General features: G+C 48.3%; 1 protein-coding gene across 5 annotated transcripts in view; it reads right to left on the bottom strand.

The window, feature by feature from the left end:
- CRHR2 (corticotropin releasing hormone receptor 2) overlaps positions 1-18,343 on the bottom strand; it is a 191,179-nt gene that overhangs the window by 11,637 nt on the left and 161,199 nt on the right. For all 5 annotated transcript variants that reach the window (XM_053359521.1, XM_053359522.1, XM_053359519.1 and 2 more), the window contains 3 exons: positions 11,597-11,682; positions 6,958-7,093; positions 5,159-5,200 (listed from right to left, as the gene is read on the bottom strand). In XM_053359521.1, coding sequence (XP_053215496.1) covers positions 5,159-5,200; positions 6,958-7,093; positions 11,597-11,682 — 264 coding nt within the window. The remainder of the gene's footprint in view (positions 1-5,158; positions 5,201-6,957; positions 7,094-11,596; positions 11,683-18,343) is intronic.

Here is an 18,343-nt window from a genome sequence, read left to right as displayed (position 1 = left end):
CACAGTTCAAGAAGGACACTGACAAACTGGAACGTGTCCAGAGGAGGGCAACCAAAATGGTCAAAGGCCTGGAAACGATGCCTTATGAGGAACGGCTAAGGGAGCTGGGCATGTTTAGCCTGGAGAAGAGGAGGTTAAGGGGTGATATGATAGCCATGTTCAAATATATAAAAGGATGTCACATGGAGGAGGGAGAAAGGTTGTTTTCTGCTGCTCCAGAGAAGCGGACACAGAGCAATGGATCCAAACTGCAGGAAAGAAGATTCCACCTAAACATTAGGAAGAACTTCCTGACAGTAAGAGCTGTTCGACAGTGGAATTTGCTGCCAAGGAGTGTGGTGGAGTCTCCTTCTTTGGAGGTCTTTAAGCAGAGGCTTGACAACCATATGTCAGGAGTGCTCTGATGGTGTTTCCTGCTTGGCAGGGGGTTGGACTTGATGGCCCTTGTGGTCTCTTCCAACTCTATGATTCTATGATTCTATGATTCTATGATTCATGGTGAGTGGAGCCAGAAAGAACAGAGGGCCGATGGAAGGAGCAAGCAGCAGGAAATCACAATGAGCGAGTTGTAGTGAACTCGTTATTAGCAATACAGGATCCGCGCAGGAGTGTCAGGCCTAATGAGCACAGCAACTCATCTCCAGCAAGACTTGCCCCCATGAAGACCAAAGGTCCCCACCTCCCCACAGTTGCCTATGTCTCCTCCTCTCCAGGGTTTTCCCAAGCAATCTGATGCTATGTCTGTGTGCCTGCCTTTGCTCCTCTCGTTTCATGCCTCTTCTGGTTCTGGGAGACAAGCGGGGAGGGGAGCTGGGTGCAGCAGGAGTGGGAGAGACCTGGGCCTCTTCACAAGCCTGACTCATCTCTGCCTCTTGGTCTTCCTCTTCTCCTGCTTCAGCTTCCGGACTTCTCTCTGCCACAGACTCTCCCCATTCACACAGCCCTGTTACCTCTTCAGCTTCCAACATCTCTTCCTCCCAGCCTTGTCCCTCTGGTGCCTCATTCTCATCCCACCAACACTCTGAACCTTCTTCCTTTGGTGGTTCCCCAGCTGGTGCCTCCCAGCGTTCCTCTGCGTCCAACCAGCCCCTGACAACTGATCCATGGCTATGGCTCTTAAAGGTAAAAGTAAAGGGACCCCTGACCATTAGGTCCAGTCATGACCGACTCTGGGGTTGTGGTGCTCATCTCACTTTACTGGCCGAGGGAGCCGGTGTACAGCTTCCGGGTCATGTGGCCAGCATGACTAAGCCGCTTCTGGCGAACCAGAGCAGTGCACGGAAATGCCGTTTACCTTCCCGCCGGAGTGGTACCTATTTATCTACTTGCACTTTGACTTGCTTTCGGACTGCTAGGTTGGCAGGAGCAGGGACCGAGCAACGGGAGCTCACCCCATTGCGGGGATTCGAACCATTGACCTTCTGATCAGCAAGTCCTAGGCTCTGTGGGTTACCCACAGCGCCACCCATGGCTCTTAAAGGTAAAGGTACCCCTGTCCGTACGGGCCAGTCTTGACAGACTCTAGGGTTGTGCGCCCATCTCACTTAAGAGGCCAGGGGCCAGCGCTGTCCGAAGACACTTCCAGGTCACGTGGCCAGCATGACAAAGCTGCATCTGGCGAGCCAGAGCCGCACACGGAAACACCGTTTACCTTCCCGCCAGTAAGCGGTCCCTATTTATCTACTTGCACCTGGGGGTGCTTTCGAACTGCTAGGTTGGCAGGCGCTGGGACCGAGCAACGGGAGCGCACCCTGCCGCGGGGATTCGAACCGCCGACCTTTCGATCGGCAAGCCCTAGGCGCTGAGGCTTTTACCCACAGTGCCACCCGCGTCCCTACCCATGGCTCTTACCTTTGTACAATAGGCTACATGCAAAAGCCAGAGGTTTCTTCTCTCTCCCCCTCTCTCTAACACACACACACACACACAGTTTCTCCCTCTCCCCCCACCGGCCACACTTCTCTGAATTCTCCAGCCAGCCAGCCAAGCAAGAAGCATCACCACAGTCCAAGAGAGCCACTTTCACCCTTTGGAGGAGGTGGGGTTGCGGGCTTCACAGCCCCTCCACGCTCGCGGTGGGTGGATGCCAGCCCCCACACGATTGGGGAGATTCCCGGCCGTGTCACACCCTGGCCGGCCAATTGGCCAGCTCAGGGGGCGTGGCCTACCCTATAAAGGCAGGACACAGCTGGGAATCTCCCTCTTTGCCGCTCATCAGCTGTTCTGTTTTCCCACCCTCCCACCCTATAAGATTTTCGTTCTTTGACCTTGCTATGGCCCTTGGTTGGTCGCCGTTGAGGGGCCTGGTAGGTATTTTTCCACTTGGCAAATTGGCACCAGCCACTTGGTTTTCGCCTACCTCATAGCAAATCGTCACAACTTTCATGCTATTGGAAGTTTGGCATTGATATTGGCATTGTTTTGTAGATGGAAGAGGGGAGGTAGCACCATCACCTGCCCCACATATTGAAGGGTAGTCCGGTAAAGGGTTCTGGGGGGCGTGGCCCTGTCCAAAGCCTGGGGAGGTGAGGGCCTAAGGCATGCCCCCTATCGGTGACCCTGGGGGAGTTCCTAGTTGATGTTCATCAGCAGGACTCCAGTCGGATATAGTCGGTTAGGACCAGTGCCTAAGCCAATACTGCTCATCACCTGTAACCAATAAAGTTGTGGCCTTTTTTAGCCCATTAACCTTAACAATTGTTTCATGTGTCATTATTTCCACGGGGGGGGGGGGGGAATTGCCACGCAACTCATGCCAGCTACTCAAAAGGCCCTAGAGCATGGCTGATGAGAGGTGAGCCCTCATGAGTGTGTGTTTGTGTGTGTGCATGAGAACGGGCCCCCTGGTGGGACATGGGCCCTTGGCATCTGGCTGAGCATGCCAACCCCTTGTTGCTGAACCCCGACGAAATAACATTATCTTGTTTTATCCCATCTTCTCTCTCTCTCTCCTGTGTCTGGAGTGACTCACCTGAGTGTGCCATTGATGGACTGAACAATGCAATGAGGAAGCGGCAGGCTGGTAAGCTGGAGAAAGCCGCCAAATGTGGTGGCTTGACATTGGAAGGACTTGCCTCTCTATTTGTATGTTTCAAGAAGCCTTAGAATAATTGCAAGAGGTGCACGGAAAAGGCCTTTCTACTTTGCACAGGGCGGGAGGTGGAGAGCAGGGAATCACGCAGGCAGAAAGGGAAGCAAATGAATCCCGAAATTATCGCAATCAAATGCTGTTATACCTGGCTAATGGGATGGAATGGGTCAAGTCAGAAAAGGCAGAGCAGAAAGAGAAGAACGGTGCTGTTGCTAATGGCTCTGAAAAGTCCTCTGTGCAGGGAGAGGAGAGAAAACCATTAGGGTGGTGCTCTGCTTGAGTGGAGGGGATGAGCGCTCAATGAATGGCTCCGTGAAGGAAGATGGGAAACTTCTCCCCAGAGTGCAAAGGGATTAAACGGCCTGCAGCGAGGAAATGGGAGCAAGATGTGTGTGCATGTCTGTATAGAAGCCAGCTTTAAAACTCTTGTTAAAGCAAATGGCTTTTGCAAAGTTCTTGCTCAGCAAATGTACAAACAGTGGAAGATGTTGTTGCATTGTCAGCCAGAGAATCGGGGAGCTGTTTTCCAGGAGAGTGCACCACCACCAGAAGATCATATAGGAAATTGCCTTATTCTGAGTCAAATACCTGGTCTAGTCCAGTATTGTCTACACTGGCTGGCAGAGGCTGTCCAGTGTTTGGGGCAGGACATTCCCAGTCCTTCCTGGAGATGCCAAGGGGAGGGGATTGAACCATGATCCCTCCCTTTAATTTTGCATTTGCTACATCCATTTGTGCCCATTTCCTGGTGTGCACGCTTGTTTGCTGCATCTGAACTCTACTTTTTGAGACGTACTGTTCTCATTCTGAAGCAAAGTTCTTAACCTGAGGTACTATTTATGGGTTAGCAGAGTCTGTAACCAGAAGTGTATGTAACCTGAAGCGTATGTAACCCAAGGTACCACTGTACTATTGTATTATACACTGAAAAATATGGTATATTTCAAAGCAAAGGTTTGGAGTGTGGATATGGATTCAGAATGTTTTGCCAGATATTTTTTTTTGGGGGGGGGGGAGAAGTTAAGATTGTGCATATCAAGGGGCTGTGAGGATAACATGCATAATCTGTTTTATGTTGCAGATCCTCCAAGCATGTTGAAAATCCTGAATTGACCCAGCCCAGCAAGCTATGAAGCAACTGACTTGCCTGGTGCCTCAATCTCTCCTATGTAGATCGGAAATAATTTCGTATACCGTATTTTTCGCACCATAGGGCGCACCCAGTTTTTTTGGGGGGAAATAAAGGGGAAAAAATTATTTCCCCCCCAGGCGCGGGGCTGGGGCGGGGGAAGCTCGAGCTTCCCCTGACCCCAGCCCCCAAACAGGCAGCTCTCCGCAAGCAGCAGGAGCGCTCCCGCTGCTTGCGGAGAGGTCCGCAAAGCCTCGGCACGCTGATCTCAGCGCGCGCAGGCTTCGGCATGCTGGCAACTCTCCGCAAGCAGCGGGAGCGCTCCCGCTGCTTGCGGAGAGGTCCGCGAAGCCTGGACGCGCTGAGCTCAGCGCGCGCAGGCTTCAGCATGCAGGCAAGTCTCTGCAAGCAGCGGGAGCGCTCCCGCTGCTTGCGGAGAGGTCCGCAAAGCCTGGATGCGCTGAGCTCAGCGCGCGCAGGCCTGAGCATGCAGGCAACTCTCCGCAAGCAGCGGGAGCCCAGCGCTGGGCTCCCGCTGCTTGCAGAGAGGTGTGCGAAGCCTGGAGAGCGTGGTGAGGGGTCGGTGCCCACCGACCCCTCTCACTCACCAGGCTTCAGCGAAAGCCTGCATTCGCACCATAGGACGCACACACATTTCCCCTTCATTTTTGGAGGGGAAAAAGTGCGTCCTATGGTGCGAAAAATACGGTAATTGCAATGTAGGAATCTTTTGCTCAACCTGGGGCTCAAACCCACAACTCTGAGATGAAGAGTCTCACAGGTTACCGACTGAGGCTTCCCTCATAGAGTGGCTGGGAAGACAAACATAACCAAGACTGGATGTTCCTTTTTCTATTAGGAAGCACAACTTCTCCATTTTGCTAAAAAAAACAACCCCACCAACTTTTTATTAATGGACAGAGAATAATGAAACTTACCTCTCCATTCAAGAAGCAGTAAAACACAGACACAAAAAAGCCCTAGAAGAAACAGAAAGACATTGGTATGAGGTTATTTTCCTCCCGTTGCAAAAGAGGATAGGAAGAGGCATGAAAAAAGGCTGGAATGTTTGGGGGTGAACATCACAAAGCCCTCCCTTTTCTACTTCTGATCTCCCTCACCCAATATTCCTCTGCCAACAAGTTGATTCCTGAACAGTCGCTTTATTGAGATATATCTCAAAGTAATGCTGCGTTATCTCAGCAGAGCGACCCTTAATATTGTCTAGATTAGGGGTGCCTAACCTGGAGACCCCCAGATGCTGTTGGACTAGAACTCCATTCGTTTGTTCAATTAAAAAAAAAAAGTATCCCATCTCCAGCTAGTCTCTAGGTAGCTATGAGAGATCAATAAAAACAGAGTAAAACAGAATAAAACAAACACTTTTGATCAGAGTTCCTGTTGCCTTGAGGGCCACAGGTTACCCATGCCTGGTCTAGATCTATGGCTGGCTGTTCATAAATTGGTTTGGGGGACAAATCTCTTTAACCGGACACTACATCTTGGAAATCATGTATATATCACAGATGGTTACTACATAAAGCCCGACTCCACTTCTATAAGTGATACGTGGGGCTGCCCTTGAGACTGACCCAGAAACTCCAGCAGGTGCAGAATGCTGCGGCAAGACTCCTCACGGGGTCCTCGCTGCAGGATCACATTCACCCAGTGCTATATCAGCTGCACTGGCTCCCGGTGGAGTACAGGATCAGGTTTAAGGTGCTGGTTTTAACCTTTAAAGCCCTATACGGCCTAGGACCCTCGTACCTATGGGACCGCCTCTCCTGGCATGTCCCACGGAGGACCTTATGGTCTTCAAACAAAAAGATCTTGGAGGTACCAGGCCACAGGGAGGTTAGGCTGGCCTCAACCAGGGCTTTTTCGGCTGTGGCCCTGATCTGGTGGAACACTCTGTCACAAGAGACTAGGGCCCTGCGGGACTTGACATCTTTCCGCAGGGCCTGCAAGACAGAGCTGTTCCACCAGGCCTTGGGGCTGGACTCAGTCTGACTCTTATGTTTCCTCCCCTTATGGTTTTGATTTATGGGCTACTATTAAAATGAGGCTGCATTTTAAATTGTATTTTAACTCGTATTTTAATAAACCGGCTGTCTTGTTTGTTTGTTTGCCCCCCCCCCCATTATGTTTTATTGTAATTTTATTGGTGTAAGCCTCCCTGAGCCTGGCTCTGGCCGGGGAGGGTGGGGTATAAATAAAACTTATTATTATTATTATTATTATTATTATTATTGAGTGAATGTTCTCCAAAGCATTCTCCAGAGCGTTCCACCAAGTCGGGGCCAGTACTGAAAAGGCCCTGACCCTAGCTAAGACCAATCTAACCACCTTGCGACTTGGGACCTCCAAAGTGTTGTTATTTGTGGACCTTAAGGTCCTCCGTGGGGCACACCAGGAGAGGCGGTCCCGTAGATATGAGGGTCCTAGGCCACATAGGGCTTCAAATGTCAAAACCAGCACCTTAAACCTGACCCTGTACTCCACCGGGAGCCAGTGCAGCTGGTAAAGCACTGGATGAATGCAATCCCGCGGCAAGGACCTCATACATTATAACCCATCCACAGTCCGTGAGGTATTTCTCTTGGCTATCATTCCTTGTCAGTCACCCTGACTGCGAGCTCTAGCGGTCAACAGAGTAACACACTTGTCAAAGCTGAGCCAGTTTAGGCATTTAGGCATTTAAATGCCCATTTTCCGTTTTTCTTTTAACACCCCTTACCTGAAAAGACTGCAAGAAGGAGTTGAAGTAGATGAAAAATATCTGGGAGATATCATCTTCCCCAGGGTTGACGAAGAAAAGCATGTAGGTAATACCCAGAAGAGGCAGAAGAACTAATGTTGCTTTGACGGCCTTCCTGTTAAGGAGAGATCAAAGGGGGAAAGTTCACAAAAATGGCAGAAAATGAGAACACTGATGGAGGGCACCATCTCACCAATGAAATGCCGAAATCACGTTTAGTGAATGAGACTGGATTTGCCTGACTTGTGGTGGTAGTTTCTAAGGTATGTGTGGGATGAAAGGCCACCCAAATTCCAGAATTCCAGACAATGAGACTCAGGAGATTCCCAAATAGCTTGTGCCATCATTTGTTCACTCACTTTTTACAGAGAATCTGCACAGCGTTATAGCCAAACGTTAAGCCTGCTTTATCGCTTCCTGTTCAGTGTGGCTGGGAGTTTAGGGGTGAAGCCAGGGGGTTGAAACCTATAAACCCAACAAAGTTGACTCTGATCTTGCCCAAGTCAATATCGACACAGTCAGGGATAGATGAGTCAGACAATTTCAGTGTCTTGTCTGGTTCCCATTTTTCCAGTCTTAAACCTATTTCCCAACATTTCCACATCAGTTTGCGATTTATAAGAAAGTAACCGGGAAAACTAACCAGAGTTTTAGTTCTGATATATCCCAATAGACACATATTTGTATGGAATTTTGCCTAATATACACATTTTTGCAACACAGTTTTCACCATTATATGCATTTTTGTACACATTACTTGGCTGGAGAACAACACTGCAAAATTCAGAGAAGGGTGAATTTTGAACTGTGGCTGTGTTTTGGTTCACATATTTTTTCATGGAGTGCAAATTAGGTAGGTTTACCTCTAAATGTGAACTGAATTGAATCCTCCCCCAACTCTGTCCAAAGAATAAATGGAAAATAATAGATTTAAAGGTCTGGGTAATTTTTTTTTTTAGGTCTCTGCTAGTGCTAAAAAAAGGAGACTCAGTGGTGCCAGACATACCACTCTGAAAGCACAGTTCTGCAATTCAGGTGCTACCACTGAAAAGGCCCTATTTGCACTTGGGAAACTGGGCATTCCACTGCAAGGTCCTAATTCATTTGCCTCGGTTAAAAGGTAAAGGTAAAGGGACCCTGACCATTAGGTCCAGTCGTGGCCGACTCTGGGATTGCGGCGCTCATCTCGCTTTATTGGCTGAGGGAGCTGGCGTACAGCTTCCGGGTCATGTGGCCAGCATGACTAAGCCGCTTCTGGTGAACCAGAGCAGCGTACGAAATGCCATTTACCTTCCCGCCAGAGTGGTACCTATTTATCTACTTGCACTTTGACATGCTTTCGAACTGCTAGATTGGCAGGAGCAGTGACCGAGCAACAGGAGCTCACGCTGTCACGGGGATTCGAACTGCTGACCTTCTGATCAGCAAGTCCTAGGCTCTGTGGTTTAACCCACAGCACCACCCATGTCCCATTGCCTCGGTTACACATATGCTAAAATCAAACTCCCAAAGAGCTGATCTATACATTTCACAATGTAGTGGTATAATCCGGGTGGGGGTGGGGCTCCTGGGACTGTACCACTTCAGAACATGGGTGGTGCAAATCATAAGCTTAAATACTCTACCAACTCTTTCCCTGTGAAAAATTAGGAGGTTGCAAGCCAGGCGTTCCTCTAAACCCTAGTTTTCTGTTTGCAAGGAGTTCTTAACCTCAAACAGGCAACCCCAACCCCTGCTTTCTGAAATGATACAGCCCTAGGAGAGCTGTGCCACATGTCTCCTCTGTTCCCCATAATTTGACTCTAAGATGCTTCATGTTGCTATATCCCAGATTTCTACAGCTGGGTCTATAGAGCTGGGTATCTCTTCCTTAGTTTGCTAACACAACCTTGAGCGGAGCTCTTCCGCAGTTCAGGTTCAGCAAAGTTTATCTTAACTTTGCAAAAAAAAGGGGGGGGGAGAGGTGGGAGAATAGAGGACTTGTAAAGAGCAGATCAGCTTATTTTAATTTGCTTGCAGAAGAGCTGCTTTGCAAAGCATTAGCTGGGATCTAGCAAGTCAGCTTTCGGAACATTTAGCTTAATTGCCAATAAATTTGATTCCAAAACTCGAAGGAAGGCGGAGCTGAACAGGGGGAGAAAGGGCAATTTAGCTTTCAATGCGAGAGTGAGGGAAATGGGTCTTAAAGCCAGGGTTTTTCTTGCATAGAGAGGGAAAGTCAGCAGAACTAAATATAAAATATGAGATAGAATGAGACTGACAGTCACCTGATCACATGCAGCAAAGAGGGGCAGCCTGCGGTCTTCCAAAAGACTACAACTCCCATCATCCATGACCACTGATGATTATGGCTGGGGCTAATGGAGGTTGAAGGGACGCGGGTGGCGCTGTGGGTTAAACCACAGAGTCTAGGAGTTGCCGATCAGAAGGTCGGCGGTTCGAATCCCCACGACGGGGTGAGCTTCCGTTGCTCGGACCCTGCTCCTGCCAACCTAGCAGTTCGAAAGCACGTCAAAGTGCAAGTAGATAAATAGGTACCGCTCCAGCGGGAAGGTAAATGGCATTTCCGTGCACTGCTCTGGTTCGCCAGAAGCGGTTTAGTCATGCTGGCCACATGACCCGGAAGCTGTACGCCGGCTCCCTCGGCCAATAAAGCGAGATGAGCGCCGCAACCCCAGAGTCCGTCACGACTAGACCTAATGGTCAGGGGTCCCTTTACCCCTTTACCTTTAGTGGAGGTGCAGAGTCCAAGAACAGCTGGATGACCCCTTGTCCCCCCCCCCTAAGCAAATGCACATTTTGCTATTAGGAAATATTCTTAACCTGAGCCACTCTATGACACACAAACGGCCTATAATTAAAGGAAGGTAATGTTAAATGAAGAGGTAGCGGTTGGCGGTGATGTTCTTCAGCCTGATTCCAATCACAACTCTCTATTGAATTTGCTTTATAATAACTGGTGTCTTTCACAGTGAAATGAAACCTCGACACCCAATTGACTTCATAGTGATTAAGGTGAAGGAGTGTTGAAATGACATGTTTAAGCAAATGAGCTTTGAGTTTGCCAGACAGATTGGCAATTTCTAAGGTGCGTGGGGGATGAAAGGCTACAGGATTTCAGAGGCTCGGGGGATTTCCAACTGGTTTCTCTCAGATTTCAAACCACAACCCAGAGGCGTGGCTTCACTTATGTGTAAGAAATATGTTAGTCATGATTTTATTTATTTTTTATTTAATCCTGTATAGACAGACTTGGGTTGTAAAGCCATCTATACATTTGTAAAGTAAATAAATAGCTTGTTTTCTCCTGCTCTGGAAGGTAGGACTCAAACCAATGACTTCCAGTTACAAGACAGGAGATTCAAACTAAATATCAGGAAGAACTTTCTGACGGTAACAGTGGAACAGACTCCCTCGAGAGGTGATGGACTCTCCTTCCTTGGAGATTTTTAAGCAGAGGTTGGGTGGCCATCGGTCATAGATGCTTTAGCTGAGATTCCTGCATTGCAAGGGGGTTGGACTACATGACCCTTGGGGTCCCTTCCAACTCTACAATCCCACAATTCTACGATTCTATTATTCCATGAGGCAGTCTCCTGCAGAATACATGGGAACCACCTTACATCAAGCTGCCTTATATCAAGTCAAACCATTGGTCCATCTAGTTCTGACATGTCTACAATTTCTTTTCAAACCTTTTATTGGCATCACCTACAAACATCCAAGGGACGCGGGTGGTTCTGTGGGTTAAAGCACAGAGCCTAGGACTTGCCGATCAGAAGGTCGGCGGTTCGAATCCCCGCGACGGGGTGAGCTCCCGTTGCTCGGTCCCTGCTCCTGCCAACCTAGCAGTTTGAAAGCACATCAAAGTGCAAGTAGATAAATAGGTACCACTCTGGCGGGAAGGTAAACGGCGTTTCCGAGCTCTGCTCTGGTTCACCAGAAGCGGCTTAGTCATGCTGGCCACATGACCCGGAAGCTGTACGCCGGCTCCCTCGGCCAATAAAGCGAGATGAGCACCACAACCCCAGAGTCGGCCATGACTGGACCTAATGGTCAGGGGTCCCTTTACCTTCACCTTTACAAACATCCAAAACAAATCAATACAGAATTACCACTTCCCCAGGGGCACAAACCATTTGCTAAAAAAAAGGAGGCAGAGCAGTCTATCGTCACCTCTCTTGGTCTCCAGGGAGATCAGACTTCTGCAGTGTATTTCAACGACAAAAAAACAAATATTTAGCCACTAACTTGGTGAGCTCCTGATCATTCCCCAGTAATAGAAAATGTATGACCTCCGACTCTGGTTTCCATTTGGGGATACAGAGTTGATCTAGAACTTGCTGGCGGAGATCAGCATATAGTTTACAACTGACAACCATATGTGTAGGAGTTTCCACCAGGTGGTCTTCACATTGGCAAGTTCTTTCTCCTTCCACCCTGCCTGAGAACCTTCCCCAAAGGAGGTTTGATGGATGTGAATTATGGCTGGCAGTAGTTCTCCAGTTCTCTCCCAGCCCCCCCCCCCGAAGATTGCTGGGAGTTGATCCTGAGAGCAGTGATTGGTTGGGGATATAAGGGGAAAGGTGATTTTCCAGCAGCGCAGCACTCAGCTTACCTGTACTGTATTGTTTCTGAAGTCGTCGACGCTCTCAGCTTTGTCATTAGAATCCTAACTATGTTAAACAGGAAAACAAAATTTATCTGCAAGAAAAATGGGGGGGGGGAGAGGAAACAAGATCAGTGCCGATAAACACGTACGAGGCACAACGAAATGATCGATGTGTTTTCTGCGGTGCAGGAAGAGCTTCTCCTCTTGCAAGTTGTGATACAATAAAGGGAGTGAAAATTAAATTGGCCTTCTTCCTGGAGAGCCGTTGCTGGAGTCTCCCTCTTTTCTACCTGTTTGAGATGAGTTCCAATAAAGGAGCAATATGTTCAGGTGGAATGAAGGCACGCTCATTCCAATCTTGAGCCGCAAAGGGCGTTGAAGAGGCAGTCTGGGGAGGGGGCAGAGAAATGGTTATCTGAAATCCGAGCTGGCAACTGGCAACTCCCCAAAGTAATTTTATTTAGCCCTGGTGACTCTCCTGAGAATTTCTCCTAGCTGTAAGAATCAGAGACTCCGCAGTTCTGCAACTTGCTTTCAGATCTGTGTCTGCAACAATAGCACTGTGCTGAAATCTGTCTTCCACTTTCTGCCGGATTTTCTTCCCCTGTGAAAGAGGCTCCTGTTTTTCTGCTTGCATTAGAATGCCTTTAGAACAGGCATAGGCAAACTCCGGCCCTCCAGATGTTTGGTACTACATCTCCCATCATCCCTAGCTAACAGGACCAGTGGTCAGGGATGATGGGAATTGTAGTCCCAAACATCTGGAGGGCCGGAGTTTGCCCATGCCTGCTTTAGAATTTCAGTAGGTCTGGGGATCTGAGCTCAACTTAGTGTTGTGAAGTGGTCATGAATGGTGGGAAGAACCACCTTTACACTGTTAATCAGGATTCTGCACCCACTGAGCATGCTCAGTCACCAATGAGCTGGGTTCTGGGGGGGTTAACACACATTCACACACCTCTAGGTCATCCCCCCCATATCTTTTGTATTTCTGCAAAACCTTGAGCCTGCTGATATCTCCCTCTTTTTGTGGCTGGATGGTGGCATGAGGACTACAAAATGAACGGCACTCACACCCTGAACATCAGAAATAGCAAGACCGCAGATAGGAGGGACAAACAGCAAAGGATGGCATTTGTACCCTGCTTGTGAACTCTCATCAGGCATCAGTCTGGATGCAGAAGGCTTGACCAGGTGGACAGGCCAGATGGACCCTGGTCTGCTCCAGCAAAGCACTGCTTTTGAAGGTATGTCCCCTTGAACTGGGACATGAGAGCCAAACGCCACACGGATCCTTTCTCCCCAAAGCCTTTTGTGAGATGACACCCAGTAGAGATATGAGAGACGTTTGGAATAACAGATTTGGCTGAGTATAGTGATCTTTACGATCTGAAAGTTCCTCTTCAGAAGGTTTGCCTCAAAGGCAGGAACTGATAAATGGAAATGACAGCTCCAAACTGATTGTATTTATGGCAGAGTACCATTGCTGTATGCCTCGGGGATGTCGTTCTACTTAAGCCAAGAACTATTTGTTTTGCTGGGGCTCGGAGGTGGAAGTAATTACCAGAACCTGTTTCAATCTAGTACAGCCAAACCAATTCAGGACCCTGGTCAGCTCCCAGTGGATCCTGCGTGCTGAGCTGTGGTCGACGTTGTCTCAGCAAAGGACCAGAATAATTTGAAGGCTTAAGAAGAGGAAGAAGACTGCAAGGCCTACCAATCCAGCCCCTCCCAGTGCCTCTTTTCCAGGGCATAGAATCATAGAGTTTGAAGGGACCATGAGGGTCATCTAGTCCAACCGCCTGCGATGCAGGAATCATCTGCCCAATGTGGAGCTCTAACCCCTGACCTTGAGATTAAGAGTCTCGTGCTCTACCAATCTCCCTGCAATCCTTAAAGGACTCATAGTGGAATCAGATTACATGTTGGTGGAACAGGGGAGTCACCCTCAGAGTCTAAGGGTGATGGAAGAACCATGTCCTCCATCCTCAATATAAAAGCAGGTACCAAGGGCTCCTAGCCCTGAGTAGGGTGGCTTGGGATTCATCTAAGTCCTCCTCAGTGCAACCTTGGGGCTCGGATGTAGGGGATACGACACTGACTGCTGCTTCTCCCTAGGAGACCTGTGTGTTGCATGGTTGAGGGGTGAGTTCTGCCTGGTGCATTCTTCTTCTTCTTCTTCTTCTTCTTCTTCTTCTTCTTCTTCTTCTTCTTCTTCTTCTTCTTCTCCTCCTCCTTCTCCTCCTCCTCCTCCTCCTCCTCCTCCTCCTCCTCCTCCTCCTTCTTCTCAACACAATGGGGAAGCATTGAGCCCCTGAGCTATAAAAAAATCAGGACAAGGTTCCAGCAAGAGCTTATTTTCTAGTTATCAAAAATGGTCCCCTCTTGCAACACACAAGGAGGTTTCATGTGCATGCATGAGTCGTTCTGCATCCTACTGCAGACAAAAATGTTCCAGGCACATTGGTTTGGGAGGTGGGGAAGGAAGAATGATGCAAATCAACAATGGCAGTAACTTGGCAGGTTTTGCTGGAGGAGGAGAACTTCCCTTGCTGAGGTGAGGAAAATGAGGCCGGAGCAATAATGAAGTCCTTTCGGTCCTTGGCGGGGAATAAAATGCAGGATTCCCCTCTTCATTACAGCAAGGTCTCCTTGCTGATTCACCATAATTGAGAGACTGAAATGCTCTTGGAAATGGAGTGGAGAGCAAGGGGAAAGGGAAATTCGTCACTCTCTTGATCCTTCTGTTCTCTGGCTGTGCCTCCTCAGAGCCATCTTTCCCATTGGTGTTAGTGGTTCTGTGCTGGTCCCGTGGGTTACCCAAGAGGCAAGGTCCAAGTCTGGTCAGTGGTCAAAGGTGCATCGAGGAGGCAGTCCGTAGTAGCTGAAGCTGGGTGCAGGGCAGGGAGTCGGGTGAAGTCAGGAACAGGCACGCAAGCAGGGAGCCAGGGCGGGTCAGGAGCTCAGGCAGGAAAGCAGGACAGGGCTCAGGCAGGAACTAGCAACCAACAATGTTGCTCCCACAACTTGGGACTGGGGCTGGCCAAATTTTATGTTACTTTTTGTTTATGCAGAATCAGTAGTGCTACAGTTCCTGAAACCAGACACCGAAGTGAGCTCAGTTTATGTGTTCTGACTTAAATACATTTTAGAGGCAAAATGCTGAGATTTCATTAATGCCGGAATATCAGAAAGAGGCAAATCTACAGCAGTGCCCCCTCTCATAACCTGAAATCAGCAAAAGGAGAAGTTCGTGGAGAAGAAGAACAAGAACAAGAAGAAGAAGAGGAAGAGGAAGAGGAAGAGGAAGAGGAGGAGTTTGGATTTGATATCCCGCCTTTCACTCCCCTCCAGGAGCCTCAAAGCTGCTAACATTCTCCTTTCCCTTCCTCCCCCACAACAAACACTCTGTGAAGTGAGTGGGGCTGAGAGACTTCAAAGAAGTGTGACTGGCCCAAGGTCACCCAGCAGCTGCATGTGGAGGAGTGGGGAAGCGAACCCGGTTCACCAGATTACGAGTCCACCGCTCTGAACCACTACACCACACTGGCTCTCTAAGGAAGTCTAAGGAAGGCAAGGAGAGGCTGAAGAGATCTCCTTCTTCTCTTCCTCCTATCAGAGGCAACAAGAGCCAGGATTCAGAGAGCTCCAATCCTTTACGCCAACACGCTGGTGCTAGAGCCACACTATTAATAGTTAACAACAATGTAGAGCAGCCTAGATGCTTCCAAAGGATAGCACCCAAGAGGGACAATATATATTTTCATGCCACCATATTAGCTCTATCTATTTTCTTGATTTATTTTCCGATCACCCTGCTCAGTACTTTTGCTTTCAATGTTCTGCTCAATTTCTTTAAAATGGATTTTTAATTGTATTTTTATAGCACATGTTTACCTCTTGCTTGCCGGTTAATGATTGTAATTTCCTGAGAGTTGCTTAGAGAATTTGTTAAATTAGGGGGTTCTAAGATGAGTAAGCAAATAAATAAATAAATTGAGATTCAAAGAGCTCTAATGCTTTAGGCCAGATACCAGCAATTTAGTAACGATAATAATTCATTATTTATACCCCGCCCATCTGGCTGGGTTTCCCCAGCCACCATCACACTATTCAATGCTGTTTTGTTCTTTGACAACCTGGTCCAGAATGTCCTCCATTCAGGTTTTGGAGTTGGGGGCGGGGGCGATGCTTTACAGCTATCTGTGCTTTTAAAAATGCTGTTATGAATCAGTTACAAGACCACGGGCCATTTCCTAATTGCTCTCTTAGCAGGAGACGCTTTCTTAGTAAGCAAAGCTATTATCCTGAATAATCATCCTTTGCTGATGTACGAAAAGTAACGCCAACCCCAAATCCTGCGATTTGATAACCCGAGCTCTTCAGTGTTTTGTCAGCCTGACCTCGCTCAACTAATGGTCTCCTGACCTCCGGATTTCTTCTTCATTTGCCTTTTCAGATTGCCTTGCTGTTCTTGAGTAAGTCTCATTTCCTTTGAAGAATGATATGCATCCCTTTTAGGATTCATGGAACCATTTTGAGACGTGAGCAACTGCAGGCAACTCCTTCTAGCATTGTTCCTCCTTCTCCCTGCTGTGTCCCACAAGGGCAAATGTCAGGAGCCAGAGTCAGGAGTAGGTTGGCAATAAAACACCTGGTGTCAGTGGAGTCAACTCTTTGTTCAAAGAAACCAAAACAGGCCTAGTGATCACAGCAACTCAGTAGGTTTTGCCCCAATGAGGCGGTTGTGAGGACTGAAGGTCCCCAACTTCCCACTGCTAAGGCTCCTTTCCCAGTTCCTTCTCCAGCAGCCTAAGACTCCTTCATCTAGTCTCTCTTTGCTCCAGCAACTTCATTCCTCTGCATGTTCTGTGAGACCAGGGAGGAGGGGAGCTGGTCACAGCAGGAGGGAAAGGCTTCTTCAGCAGCCTGCCTCCACTCTGCCTCTTGGTCCTCTTCCTCACCAGCCTCTGCTTCTGCCTCTGGTTCTGGACTGCTCTCTGCCACAGCTTCTTCCTGCTCACTAAACCCTGTTGCCTCATCATTATCACCACCATAATTTATTTACACCCCACCCATCTGGCTGGGTTTCCCCAGCCACTCTAGGCAGTTATGATATACGATATATACGATATACAATATCTTTATTGTCATTGTCCCATGCAGAACAATGAAATTGAAAAACTACATAAAACATTCTAAAACCCCTAAAAACTCTAAAACCCCATTTTAAAATACACTATACTATAGAGACCCCTTATGCTGCGTTTAGAACCAGAATTGCATTTGCGAAGAAACTGTTTCACAGTTCCAAACGGAATATTAAAAACACGATAAAACATCAAACATTAAAAACTTCCCTAAGCAGGGCTGCCTTTATTTCCTTGACATCTGATGGGAGGGCATTCCACAGGGTGGGCACCACTACCGAAAAGGCCCTCTGCCTGGTTCTCTGCAACCTCACTTCTCGCAGTGAGGAAACCGCCAGAAGGCCCACAGAGCTGGACCTCAGTGTCTGGGCAGAACAATGGGGGTAGAGATGCTCCTTCAGGTATACTGGACCGAGGCCTTTAGGGCTTTCAAGGTCAGCACAAACACTTTGAATTGTGCTCATAAACGTACTGGGAGCCAGTGTAGGTCTTTCAGGACAAGTGTTATATGATCTCGGTGACCACTCCCAGTCACCAGTTTAGCTACCGCATTCTGGATTAGTTGTAGTTTCCAAGTCACCTTCAAAGGTAGCCCCACGTAGAGCGCATTGTAGTAGTCCAAGCGGGAGATAACTAGAGCATGCATCACTCTGGCAAGACAGTCTTCAGCCTTTGACACCTCCTGCTCCTTCCAGACTTCTTCCACTAACCACTCCTGTGGCCCACCACCAATCCCCTGGCTTGCAGCCTCCTTCCACAGGAGATTCCCATGGGTTTCCCCTGCTTGTGCCTTCCACCAATGCAATGCAGGGGTCGGAGCTAAAGAATTGCTGACAGGTGGCCGCCCAACTTCTGTTTAAAAACCTCCAAGGAAGGAGATTCTGTGACAGTAATTGTGAAGAACCGCTGCCAACCAGTGTTGACTGACCCAAATGGACAAATGATTCCGACTCAACACCAGGCAGTTTCCTGTGTTTCTAAATATACAGGCTTACTGCTCCTGAAACATGGAGATCCCATTTGTCTGCCAGGACCAACAGCAATTCATAGACATGTTTAGAGCTGATTGGCACTATCGAGCAGAAAATTGACGGGCTGCGTTAAATTCGCTAAAGTGAATAATTCCCAAGCCGTTCTAAGCCCTTCCGCCTTCCGAGGCTTCCTGGTGGTCTGTCTTGCAGCGCTTAAACACATACAACGAAGGTTCCTGTAAACCGTCGCGTAGCGCTGTCTTAACACAATTAAGGGGAATCTGGTGCCAAGCGTGTTTCAAGGAACTCATTAAGTGCATTTATCATCGTTTCCCACAAATCGGCGGCTCTTTTATGAGTCTGTTGCCTATTGTAAAAAAACCCAACCTTTTATTCACTCAGCAGTATCAAGCCCTACCATTATGATTTCCATAAATAGAGTGACAGAGGCCACATGTCACAGTTTTTAAAGCTAGCTCTCTCTCTCTCTCTCTCTCTCTCTCTCTCTCTCTCCACACACACACACACACCTAACATTTGGTGCTATAGCATAGAGATCGGAAGAAGATGTTCCGGGACCTACTGATAGCTTTGATAAAATACATATTTTGTTATGTGCAAATGGCTATAGA

This window comes from Podarcis raffonei, chromosome 12 (assembly GCF_027172205.1).
Source record: "Podarcis raffonei isolate rPodRaf1 chromosome 12, rPodRaf1.pri, whole genome shotgun sequence".
In the NCBI taxonomy this organism is placed as follows: Eukaryota; Metazoa; Chordata; class Lepidosauria; order Squamata; family Lacertidae; genus Podarcis; species Podarcis raffonei.
This window is presented reverse-complemented; position numbering and strand designations above follow the sequence as displayed.